Raw genomic sequence first — 13,489 nt, forward strand, 5'->3', positions numbered from 1 at the left:
GAGCAAGTACTCAACAACCACAGATGAAAAAGCTTTCCATGGAATATGCATGTTTTGTGTAGATGAACTCACATGAAATTTTATAGGTGTTATAATATTCCATATTTTTATATTTGTAAACCTTATCACATGGGATGCTTGTCCCAAACATAGGGATAAAGACAATATCTTCAAGTACAGGATAGTCATTGTATTGAATGCCAATGATTATGTGTATACTTCTGTACATAATAAATATTGTATCATTTTACAGAGCATCAGCTGAAAGCCTATTTCCTCTGGTTTTGGCTTTTTCCTTGGATGAAATAAATAGAAACTCTCATCTTCTACCAAATATGTCTTTAGTATTTCAAGTACCAAATTTTCTAAATGAGTCACTAGTAGAATATCTCATTGATATTTTTGTACAAACTGACATGACTCATCCTAATTATGACTGTACCAAAGGTGTCGGTTGTACAGTACTTCTTACAGGACCAAACTGGGAAGCATCTGTACTATATCACACCTTCATGTACAGCCGTGAACCTCAGCAGGTGAGATTTTTGTGTGGTTAAAATATAATGAAATTGTGTCTCCATTGGTGCCTTTGATAAGATGCACAAAAGGGTGTAAAGAGAAGACTGGTCTTACTGTCCTTATGTCAGTCTGGTAGTTCAATGGTGTTATTCAGATACTTGTTGGGGATCTGGAATTTCTCTGCGTGAAATGGGGAGAAGAGGAGAAGTAACAGGTAAGGGGGATTTCTAGAACTTTTTACAGATAAAATGTGTTTACAAGTTCTTAAAAGTACATGCTACCTCATGCTGTTCCTTGTGTCCTAGGTCCTCCATCTTACTTATGGGCCTTTCCATCCTCTCCTGAATGACCATGTACAATTTTCCTACATTTATCAGATGGCCCATGAGGATACATCTCTTGCCATGGCCCTCGTTGCCTTCTTACTTTATTTAAACTGCAACTGGGTAGGGCTGGCCATCTCTGACAATGAACAGGGTACACAATTTCTCTCAGATTTGAAAAAAGAAATGGAAAAGAATATAGTCTGCTTTGCCTTTGTGAACATGATCTCAGAGAACATGGAAGTATACATGTCAAAAGCTGACATGTATTATAACCAAATCATGACATCATCCACAGATGTTGTTATCCTTTATGGTGACACAGACAGTACTCTTGCTGTGGCCTTTACTATGTGGGAATCTCTAGGTATACAAAGAACATGGATCACCACCTCACAGTGGGATGTTCCTACAAGTAAGAGAGATCTCACACTTGACCCATTCCATGGGACTCTTACTTTTGGACACCACCATGGTATGATTTCAGGTTTAAAAAATTTTGTCCAGACATTGAACCCTCTCAAATACTCAGATAAATATCTGGCAAGCCAGGGCTGGATGAACTTTAACTGTGAAGCCTCAGAATCTGACTGTAAGACAATGAAGAACTGCTCATCCAATGCCTCATCTGAATGGCTAATGGCACAGACTTTTGACATGGCCCTCAGTGATAGCATTTACAACATATACAATGCTGCATATGTTTTGGCCCATGTCTTTCGTAAGATGCTTCTTCAACAGGTAGAAAATCAGCCAATTGACAATGAGAAAAAACGTGATCATAGCTGCTCAAAGGTAGGGTTTCTTCTAGTGGATTATACATGATATTATCAATGTCATAGTTTTTCAGAGTCTCTCAGATGATTAACTGAGCCAACTAGGACGGTTTCCCCAAAACATAGGTTTCTAAATGTTTTTATGCTGTCACAATGAATCTAGAGCTTTGTGTAGAATTTAATACATAGGTCTTGGAATGAAAGACACCATTTATCAGTGAAAATAAGTGACTCTGTAACAGAGCAACTGAATATAATCATTCCTGTTCTAATCCTGGAGAGATAGTCTCTTCTCATTAATTGTTACCATGATGAAGAGATGACTGTTTGTTCATTAATTCTGAAAATTGAGGTAATAAGTTCAGGGGATTGTTTTCTCAATTGATTCTCCCAAAATGTAGTCTCTGTTCACCTTCCTCAAAGGCTTAGTGTAATTACACAGAAAGAGTTCTGCGAATCAGTTTATTACACACACACACTCATTTTTCTGACTGTATTTGTGTTTCTATGTGTGTTTCTGTGTGTCTGTGTATATATCTCTGTTTATGTGTGTGCACAAATGTGTGTTCACTTGTGTGTATGTGTTTATGTGTTTGTGTGTTTCTGTCCATCTGACTATCTGTCTTTTTGTAGAAGTGAGCATAAGTTGTATGTGTTTCAATGCCCATTTTGTGTTTGTTTCTGGTTATGTGAATGTTTCTGATTGTATTTGTCAGTGCATGTGTCTGTGTGTACTGTGTTTCTGTATATTGGATTGCACATATGTATATATCTCTTGCTCTGTGTGTGTTTTTGTCTGTATCTCCTTGATATTGTGAGCATAAATGTGTTTTGGTGTCAATGTCTCTCTGTGTGAATGTTTGTATCTCATTATGTCTCCCTTTGTGTATTTGTCTGTGCATGTGTGTGTCTATGTATGTGTTTGGTATATGTCTGTAGTTGTGTGTCTGTTTGGGTGTATATGTCTGTCTGTGCCTGTATGCTCTGATCTGTGTCTGGACATGTATATTATTGTGTGTGTAAACAAATATGTGGCTATATTATGTGAGTATCTCTATGTAGATGTGGGTCTCTCTTTGTGCAGATGCATGTGTGTGTGTGTGTGTGTGTGTTGCACATGTATGTTTGATGTATATGTGCTTTTCTAATGTTTTGTTTCTTAATTTCCTTTCAGAGAACTAAAATTATGCAAACATTATGACAAATTAATATATCATATTGATTTCATTGAAAATTTCTACCAGATCCCTTCAATAAAATTGCTTTTCAGATACAATCATTAGACATTTTCTCCAACAAGGAAGGGCATATGGAGTATATTATACTGTCTGTTTTTCAGATGCACTCCTTGATGAAAAAGACCCACTTCACTAGCCCTAATGGAGACAAAGTGACCATGAACAAGAAAGAAAAAGTTCAGAAAGAGTATGACATTTTCTACATTTGGAATCTCCCACATGATTTTGAACTTAAGGTGAAGATAGGAAAGTTTAGCCTAGATTTTCCAACTGGTCAACAGCTGCATTTATCTGAAGACATGCTAGAGTGGGCCACAGGAAGTCGACAGGTGGGTTGACAGAACTGTACTGATTTCCATTCCATACCAGTAAACACTGTGTGTTTAGTTGGCCCATTTATGCTTTTTTAAACATTAGTGAAATGAAATAAATTGTCACATAAGGAACCTACTTCTAGTCTCCTATGTTACGTTTCTTATTTCCACTATTTCTTATGTGACCTTTTGTTAGTCCTTTGAGGAGTTCATGCAATAGTTACACTGTATTTTACTATCAAAGAACTGTGGTTTTTGTTTTTTAATATGAATGTGAAACAACTTTTGACCACTCATTTATAATATTTCCAGTAAAGTGAGCAATGGACTCATGGTACCATTCTTATTGCCATATAGTGATTTCCTCAGTTATTATGAATCTGTGATAAAAAAATTAAAGTAACTGAGGCTAAGTGTAATGATGCAGTAAATTAAAAATCCAAAGGCATTAGAAATGAAACTCACCATTTCTTTTAGTTTTAATTTAAATTTTTTATTTAATTCATTTTGGATTCCAGCCTTAGCCCCCTCCCTCATGTCCTTCCAGGCAACCCTCTCTCCTCCTTCCCCCTATGCTCGTTCTCTAGTCCTCAGAGAGTGGGACCCTTCTCCCCTACTCACTGACCCCAGCCTATCAAGTATCATAAGGACTGCCTGCATACTCTTCTTCTGTGAGATGATAAGGTACCCCATCGGGGGAAGTGATCGAAGAGAAGGTAACAGTTTTATTTTATATGTTTGCTCAAGCCTCTGACACAGAGTCTCTAAATTGTCAACCCTTCTAATCATAAATTAATAATTTTTGATAAATATTAAATATTCTATTAATTATTACTTTGTATTTTCTTTCCTTTTTATATGTTATGGGTTTTCTGTCTGGATACATGCCCATGCACCCTGGCGTATGTGGTATATATCGACATAAGAAGGGTGATGCATATTTATGGAAATGTGAGCCAGCTTAGATATGCAAAATAGGTGCAAGAAATCAATTGTTATTCACTGTTTGTCCATGCCTCAGCTCTAAATTATACCATGTAAAGAAACTGTTCACTACAGTATCCTTGCTTGGTCCTCTTAATTGTTGTGTAGTTCATTCAAACTAATGAAGCAGTATCTGCTTTCCCTTTCTGTATTTGGAGGTATTTGGTAGTAATACATTTTTGCCGTTCAGAAATTTGTGAAAAAAATTTCCATCATAGTTCCAGGGCATGTTATAGGTATGAATTCTGATGTGGTAGGTTTTGAAGTATTCTATTTGAACTATGGAACTACCAAGTTGTTTAAATTTTAAAGATGTTAAGTCTAGGAATTCAGGTTGCTCATGTAGTCTGGCATTTGCAGTTAATAGTCCTTCTCAGAGTGATGAGGGGAATCATTGTTATGCAGAGGAACACAGGATCTGAAGTTTAGCTACTGAGATACACACACACTCGATGGCAGCAGTGATTTCTCATGTGTGTTCCAAACACAGCTTGATTGGGCATTACTAAAACATACACCAGAATAATAACACAATGCTAAAAAAATATAGAACCATTGCTCTGCTTCCAGATATGCATTTCAGGACACATGCAGAAGCAAACAAACATAAAAATGATGATATTAAATCTACCTAGCTCAAAATGTTACAGTCATAGTCTTAAATGAGAGTATGTTCAATGATATGCTAAATACATAATTCAAAGAATGATTATTAGAATACTCTATGATAAGTGAAGATATCCTCAGGAAGGATAAGAGGGATCACAAGAACTACCATAAAATAAGTCACTGAAAAAGCTTGAGAAACAGAAATTCCAGGAAAGTACAAAATAATAAAAATACTCAAACAGAAAATATGTAAAGGAAAATCAAATAAATGAAATAAAAATCTAAGTAAATAGTTTCAGCAAGACAATAGTTCAAGATAAAGACAGGATGGCAAAGCTTGAATATTATGCATAAGTATTAGAAAAATCAGACTATAAAAAATAAAACAAAACTAAGATTCAAAATATAGGAGACTTGAGGATTTCTGATCAGAAGATCAGAATTTCAGTCCAGATCACAAGAGGAAAAGATGAAAACACTCAACTCATCAACACTACATCCAGTATAATGTAATCATAAATTTCAAGTGAGATGTGTCCCCATCGAGATACAACAGTTATTTACATAGCAAATATTGAAAATCAGTAAATGAACAACCCTTGGCATATTTAACATAAAAATTATATTGTAAGAAAGACATACACTTGAAGGCTGCAGTACAGAATACTGTGTCATAGCAAGTTCCCATCTGTATATCAGTCAATGTCACTATGGACATTCTTACAGGAGGAGGGTAAGAGTGATGTATTTCAAATATTTAACAGCCAGCCACAGTAACTATAAACAGAAAAGTTACTCCTCATAATAGAAGGATACAGAACAGAGTTCAATAATAGACACAATCACAGGAATTTAGAAGCACTGAACAATTACCATGAAAGATGCTAGTTGAACCACTTCACATGATGAATGCAAGGATCAAAGGAACACATAGAAAGCACTAAGCTCCTGAGAAAAGCAACTATTACAAAACTATCAAGTACTACAATATCAACAACTAGATAATATTCACAAAATAATCTACAGTAATAATTTATTGTTAATGTTCACATTCTCTAATAAAAATCCATAGACAACAAGATTGGTTCAGTAAAACAACAAAAACACCCCAAAACTTTTTTTGTTACTTCCATGGGAAAAATGATATTTTTAACCTGAATGGAATCCTTCTATAAAAATGTGGGTGATACATCATTATGAAGTGAAACAAACAAACAAACAAACAAACAAATAAAATCCATGAAAACATTCACTTTGATGGACATGGATGGAAAAATTCTGACGTATACACATATCAAGGCAATTCAACAACACACCAGAATGTTTGTTCGCTATACCCAAGTGTATTTCATTCAATAAATGCAATCATGATTCCAAAATGCAGATAAGTTAAATGAGATAAATCATGTAAATACACTCTAAGATGGAATTATATGATTATACAAAAATATTCATCAATGGATTATAAAGAAATCCATCATCTATTCAGAGTAAAAAAACCATGTTGGAATACAAAGAACAGGTAATATCTTGATAGAATAGGATTTTTATTGCAGACTGAAAGCATTGTACTAGATACAGAGAAAAACATAAAAATTCAATTAAAATAAGAATGAAGCCAGGTATATGTGGTGCATGTGTTAATCCAAACAGTTTGTAGGCCGATTTAGAAAATTCTCTGTTGATAGGTGACCAGTTTGGCCTAGATAGCTAATCCAAGCCTGGCAGTGTGACACAGAGACCATGGCTTAAAATATTGAATAGAAATTTGGCAGCAATATGCACTGTCTCCACTCTTTTTCAAGATGGTCATTAAAATATTACCAAGTGCCTAGCTGGAGATTGGGATGGATACTGGGACTTCCTACTGGTACCCTATGTGAGAAAGGTAAGGATGAATGGGGAAATAGAAGGACCCAGAGGATCCTAGAAACCTACAAGGAGACAGTTAAGGCTGGCAGATCTGGACCCACGTGGGTCAGCTAAAAGTAATGTACCAACAAAGGACAATGCATGTAGTAAGCATAGAACCCCTATCCAGATCTAGCCAATGGATACCAATTTCTCCACAATTGTGAGGATAGCAGGGACTGACTCAGACATGAACTCTGGTGACCCCTACTTAACCACTTCCTCTTGGTGGGAAGACTTGTTAATGTTCAGAGGAAAAGTTAACAGGCTCCCAGGAAGAGACCTGAGAGGCTGTGATCTTATAGTGGAGGAGAGGGTCCCTTTCTGTCACAAACCTCAGGGAGGGGAATGGGATGAAAGTGGGAGGAATGGGGAATTGGAAGATACAAATGAGGGGATAAAAATGAGATTTAATCTGAATGAATTACTTAAATAAGGAAATTTTTACCATGTACCAAAAAAACTGTGAAAATATATTTTAAAAAGAGAGAATGTGTCCAATTATAAGTGAGTATGTACCATTTGAGTCTTTCTGCTTCTGGGTTAAGCCATTCACTATGATAGTTTCTAGTTCCATCCATTCGTCCACAAATTTCAAGAATTCCTTCTTTTTAATAGCTGAGTAGTATTCCATAGTGTAGATGTACCACAGTTTCTTTATCCATTCTTCTACGTAGAAACCCTTAGGCTTTTTCCAGGTTCTGGCTATTATGAAGAAGGCTGCTGTGAACATGGTTGAGCATATGCCCTTGTTGTGTGCTAGAGCATCTTCTAGGTATATTCCAATGAGTGGAATTGCTGGAGCTTAAAGAAGCCCTATTCCCAGTTTCCTGAGATAGATTTCCAAAGAGGTTGTTTAAGTTTGCATTCCCACCAGCAATAAAGAAGTGTTTCTGTTTCTCCACATCCTCACTAGAATGTGATATCACTAGAATTTTTGATTTTAGCCATTCTGATGGGTGTAAGATGGAATCTCAGAGGTGTTTTGATTTGCATTTCCCTGACGACTTAAGGCATATACACTCACTTATAACTGGACACTAACCCAAGGTGCATGTCCCATGAAAGTCTTCACTTACCAGGAAAACGGGATAGATGTGAAGACATCCTCTTGGGACTCTAGGTAAGAGAATTATTGGAGAATGGGGAAATAGAAGGATCCAGAGGGTCCTAGAAACCTACAAGAAGAACATTATGATGGATGGATCTGGGCCCAGGGGTTCTGTCCAAACTATGGCACCAAGCAAGGACAATATGTGCAGTAATCATCAAACCCCTACCCAGATCTAGACAATGGACAGCACATTCTCCACAGTTGAGTGAGGAGCAAGGACTGACTTTCACATGAACTCTGGTGCCCCATATTTGACCACATCCCTTTGATGGGGAGGCCTGGTGGCACTCAGGGAAAGATACCAGGATATCAAGAAGAGACTTGATACCCTATGATCATATATAGGGAGAGTAGGTCCCCCTCACTCACAGGCATAGGGAAAGGGACTAGAGTGAAAGTGGAAGGGATGGAGGATTGGGAGGATACAAGGGATGGGATAACAATTTAGATGTAATATGAATAAATTAATAGAACAAGTAAAAAAAGAGAGAAAGTAATGTTCCCTGTTTTAGATAGGGAATTGAGGTATCCCAATGCTACAGAGTGAGACCCTGTTTCACAACCACCACAGCAAAGGGAAGCATTCTAGTTAAGTGTGTATGTGGAGAACATGAGATGAATCTGTGTACCAGTGACAATGTGGTTTTCACATACACCTTAATACTTAATGAAGGATTCAAAAGAGCATGCAACACTCAGCAAATTTCCTTTTAAAAACATATTTGTTAATTTATTCATATTACATCTCAATTGTTATCCCATCCCTTGTATCCTCCTGTTCCTCCTTCCCTCCTTTCTCCCTCCTCCACCTCTCCCTTATGACTGTAAGTGAGAGGGACCATGCTCATAGGGTATCAAGTGTCTTCTTGGTATCCCTATCAGCAGATTTCTAATGCTTCTTACAGAGCCCCATCATAACGTTCAGTGTAATAAAAACATACCTTTCTTTATCCTAAGAAAACCTTCAATTAACATCAAACAAACTATCTTTTACTCTGATTCCCACAGTATTTATAGGCTCCTTAAGGTCTTCTCACTTCAGGAAACACATCACATTACAGCTTCTTATATATCAACTCAGCACTTTGTCACTAGGATTGTCCTTTCAAACGTGTTTTTCTTTAAATTAAGTTTGTGAAGATTTGCAGTCTTAATTTATTGGAGGATGTGTTTGTTATTTAAGACTTGAGGAGATATTTCCCCTGTTTTAGATGTGCTTTCATCATTTCTTGCAAAGTCGTTGCTTTGTTTAAATTTTGGCCATGAGCATAGTGAGGAAGAAAGGTTGTTTTGGATCATGTGTTATAAGCAAGGGAAGACAAGGACGGAACTTGGAGACTGAAATTAAAGCACAGGCCTTTGAGAGAACACTGCTTACTGGTTTGCTCTGTGTCATTTCTCACACATGCTTGCCTAGCAACAGCATTGTCTTTAGTAGACTGGGCATGCGTACAATGAATACCGAATAATAAAATGTATTAGCATTAGAAAGAAGGTTATTCTGATAGAGAAAATTTCTCAGGTAAGGTTCATTCCATGTTCTTTATGTTTTTACTGTACTTTGGGTCAGCTTGGTGAAAATCAACAAGAAGACCAGGTGGCATCTCTGTAGTGTTTGCACAATGTACTTTAAACTTCCGTTTCCATAATGTCTAAGATTTTGTAAAGAGCTCAACTTTTCATCAACTTGTTTTAATATATTCACACACTTGCCATTATACAAAGTACCCAGTGACATGTGGTTCCTCAGCTTCTGTATATAAAATAAGCTTATCGATATCTCAACATGCTAATGTAATATAGTTATGGCTGAAGTAGGTAAAACTCAATATGTATCCTATTTCCTCAGATGGTGCCCTCTGTATGCAGTGCTGATTGTGGTCCTGGATTCAGAAAATTCAGGCGGGAGGGAATGTCTGTTTGCTGTTTTATTTGTATCCACTGCCCAGAAGATGAAATTTCTAATGGAACAAGTGAGTGTTTACTGCTGTGATAAACTTTACATTGATAATCCTCTCCATCAACAAAGGCATGCTGAAGGAGTCTAAAACGCAACTACAAAAATATAATATACCATTTTCTCCATTAGCAGTCACAGGAATACCAACATTAACAATGTCTTAACCACCACCACGACCACAACAAAAACCCTTTTGCCTAGTTTTACATTTTGATTCATTTTCTGTCACATCATATTTTCTCAAAGAAATAAAATCAAAGTGCAGTGTGAGCACATAGTGCATGAGATCTGTTCTGTTTATTAATTTCCCCTATAACTACATGCATAAAAGATTCCAGTCGTGAATGTTCAAAATGTGAATTTATTCTTTTTCCATGTATGTATGTGTCCCTACATATGTTTATGTACACTTATATGTATAGGATCCAACAGAGGACAGAATATCGCACCAGATCTGATGGACTGTGTAATGTAGGTGCTAGAAAACAAGTCTTTATCCGTAGATAAATTAGAGTAGTGATAAAATAATTACTTGTAAAATAATCAGAAACAGCTGAGTGTAAGAAAAAATTTGTGTGATTCATAGAGGCTCATTTTCTTTCCCCCTTCTTAATCATAATTTATTCTGATTTCATCTCAATTGTTATTCTCTTACCCATTTTCAAATGTCTGATGTGAATTGTTTCTAGGAAGGTGAAGATAATTGTTTACACATGGTGTACAAAATATAACAAGTCTTATATATCAAACATTTTATAAATGACACTCAATTAATAATTTCATGAAATAATAGATTAGAACAGTTTTGTAATGAAGGTAATTTATGCAAACATTAAAATTTAATGCAAGCTACAGAGCCCGTTTAGTAAAATGATTATCTATTTATGCTTGGCTAAATGCAAATGGACAATGAATGGTTTTTCCAACATTTGCCTGTGATACTATGCAATAAAATTTAAGTTCTTAAAATACATTTTTGGCCAATAATATGGCTCTACATTTAAATCATTTGGCAATAAGACTGACAGCTGGAGATCACCCCCAGGACTCATATAGTGAGAGGAGGCAAAGAACTCTTAGAAATGCCTTCTGAGATCTATGCACTCAAATAACATCCAGAATGATTAAACAAACTGTAATAAAATTGTTTTAAATGTTAAAATGAATAAGAACTAAGGTAATTAAATCAATAAAGAGAAAAAGATTAATACTCTTTATAGGTGTTCATGTGCTTTGTGAGTGTATGTGTACCTAAGGGCAGATGAAGGTGAGAGACAACTAATACCTCTAAAGTTAATTTGCAGGCAATTGTGAAACACCACACATGAGTCCTGGGAACTGAACTCAGGTTTTCTGTAAGAACAGGACATTCTTTTCATAGTTCAGCTAACTTTCCAACACTTCACGCAAAATAGCTAGTTGCAACTGCCCATCAATCAATTGTTCTACATAAAAAGACTTAAAAACCAGGAAGCACATCTTAACTCTGTGCAACTATCTAATGAATCAGCACAATTCCAATGAAATTGCCTACCATTGCCATTTCAAAAGAGCATATTATGAGTGAGGTAGTGTGTTCCACATAAAAAAATCTGGGTGTGGTGGCACATGCCTTTAATCCCAGCACTTGGGAGGCAGAGGCAGGTGGATCATGGTGAGTTTGAGACCAGCCTGGTCTATAAAGTGCTTCCAGAACAGCAAAGGCTACACAGAGAAATCCTGTCTTGAAAAAATCTGGGCCACTTTTGTATGTGGGTTTTGTTTTATTTCTTCCATGTTGATTATCAATGTAAAATTTACCTCAGAGTCTATTCACAGAGTTTGAGTCCCATAGAGATTGAAATGAGGGAAGCAGGAAGATGCTGAATGCTTCCCATGAAGGTGGAGTCAAGATGAAGGGCTCTGTGGTGCTCAGTCTGTAGAGAGGATTCTATCTTCAGTGATAGATTTAGTGCTTCTCATGATCAAGGCTCAGGGACTCTTTGTCCATACCACCAGGTTAGAACATAAAAAAGGACACATTAATCATTATTTTTTATTTCTTACAAATTTCAAACATTTAAATTTCACTTATATACCAGGAAAATTTACTTCTCTCACTCACATTCCTATTTCTAACAAATGATTACCAAATGTATGAGCATATCTTTTACATTTATTTGGACACTCAAATATAAATACACAAACAAGCATGCGCGCGCCCACACACACACACACACCACTAATGATTTCTTTTACTGTTCCTTAGATATCATTATGTTTGGGCTGTGAAATAGAAAAGTTGTCACTTTTCTTCCCCAAGCAGAACTCAGTCTCCATCTCTCATAAAGCATTAAAAGAACAGTCAGTGAGCTCAGGAGGCGCTGAGTGCATGGTAACGGAGATTTTAAAAGACACTCAGTTACACTGTGGTTAGTGCATTTAGATTTTGTGAATTTACCAGATTCAGCCATTTCATGATAGCATCCAGAATGATGTAAGAAATCTGCTTTCTGCAGACATGGTAAATCATCAACACTGTTAAATAGACAAACTTTGGAATGTTTTTATCTATAAAAATAATAAGAATTACTAAATAGAAGCATTGTTATATAACAATTTCCTTTAATTATATTATCAGCAATAAAATGAAGGTATTGCAAAGCTTTTCCAATAGAGTTATTGAAATGTCTTGTCAATAAACTGCTGAAGCTGTACTAATGAATCTGTCCTTTATCATTCAGACATGGATCAATGTTTGAAGTGTCCAGAGGACCAGTTTGCCAACACAAAGCAGAATCACTGCATCCACAAAGCTGTGATCTTTCTGAGCTACGAAGACTCCTTGGGCATGGCTCTGGCCTTAATGGCCTTGGGCTTCTCTGCCCTCACAGCTCTGGTTCTTGGGGTATATTTGAAGCACAATGACACTGCCATCGTGAAGGCCAATAACCGTGCTCTCAGCTACATCTTACTCATGTCACTCATGTTCTGTTTCCTCTGCTCCTTGCTCTTCATTGGCCTTCCAAACTCAGTCTCCTGCATCCTGCAGCAAATCACATTTGGAATTGTTTTCACTGTGGCTATTTCCACTGTGTTGGCCAAAACAATCACAGTGGTTCTGGCTTTCAAAGTCACAGCTCCTGCAAGAATGATGAGGTACATTCTGGTTTCAGGAACACTTAACTATATCATTCCTCTCTGTACACTCATCCAAATTATTGTCTGTTCCATCTGGCTAGGAGCTTCTCCTCCCTCTGTTAATACTGATGCACACTCTGAGCATGGCCAGATTATTATTGTCTGCCACAAGGGTTCTGTTATAGCATTTTACTGTGCCCTCGGATACTTAGGCTTCCTGGCTCTGGGAAGCTTCACTGTGGCTTTCTTGGCCAGGAATCTGCCTGACACATTCAATGAAGCCAAGTTCTTGACATTCAGCATGCTGGTGTTTTGCACTGTTTGGATCACTTTCCTCCCTGTATACCATAGCACCAAGGGCAAGGTCATGGTGGCTGTGGAGATATTTTCCATCTTGTCTTCTAGTGCAGGCATGCTGGGATGCATCTTTTTTCCCAAGTGCTACATCATTTTATTAAGACCAGACAAAAATTCTCTTCAAAAGATCAGGGAGAAATCATATTCGTAAGGTCATATATCATGAATATTTTGTGTTAAATTAATTCATTTATCCAACTTTTTTCCTGATTGTAGATTCTATCCTTGCTCTCCTTCCAGTACTACCCTTCCTGCTTTTCTCCA

At 36.7% G+C, this 13,489-nt stretch overlaps 1 protein-coding gene across 1 annotated transcript in view; it reads left to right on the forward strand.

Moving 5' to 3' along the window:
- Nucleotides 1-416: 416 nt before the first annotated feature.
- LOC311590880 (vomeronasal type-2 receptor 116-like) overlaps nt 417-13,489 on the forward strand; it is a gene marked incomplete at both ends in the record, with an annotated part of 49,259 nt that continues 36,186 nt past the window's right edge. The window contains 4 exons of the mRNA XM_084770180.1: nt 417-536; nt 3,093-3,185; nt 12,054-12,159; nt 12,472-12,635. Of these exons, the coding sequence (XP_084626306.1) occupies nt 417-536; nt 3,093-3,185; nt 12,054-12,159; nt 12,472-12,635 (483 nt within the window). The remainder of the gene's footprint in view (nt 537-3,092; nt 3,186-12,053; nt 12,160-12,471; nt 12,636-13,489) is intronic.

Source organism: Acomys minous, assembly GCF_964271855.1.
Source record: "Acomys minous genome assembly, chromosome: 20".
Classification (NCBI taxonomy): Eukaryota; Metazoa; Chordata; class Mammalia; order Rodentia; family Muridae; genus Acomys; species Acomys minous.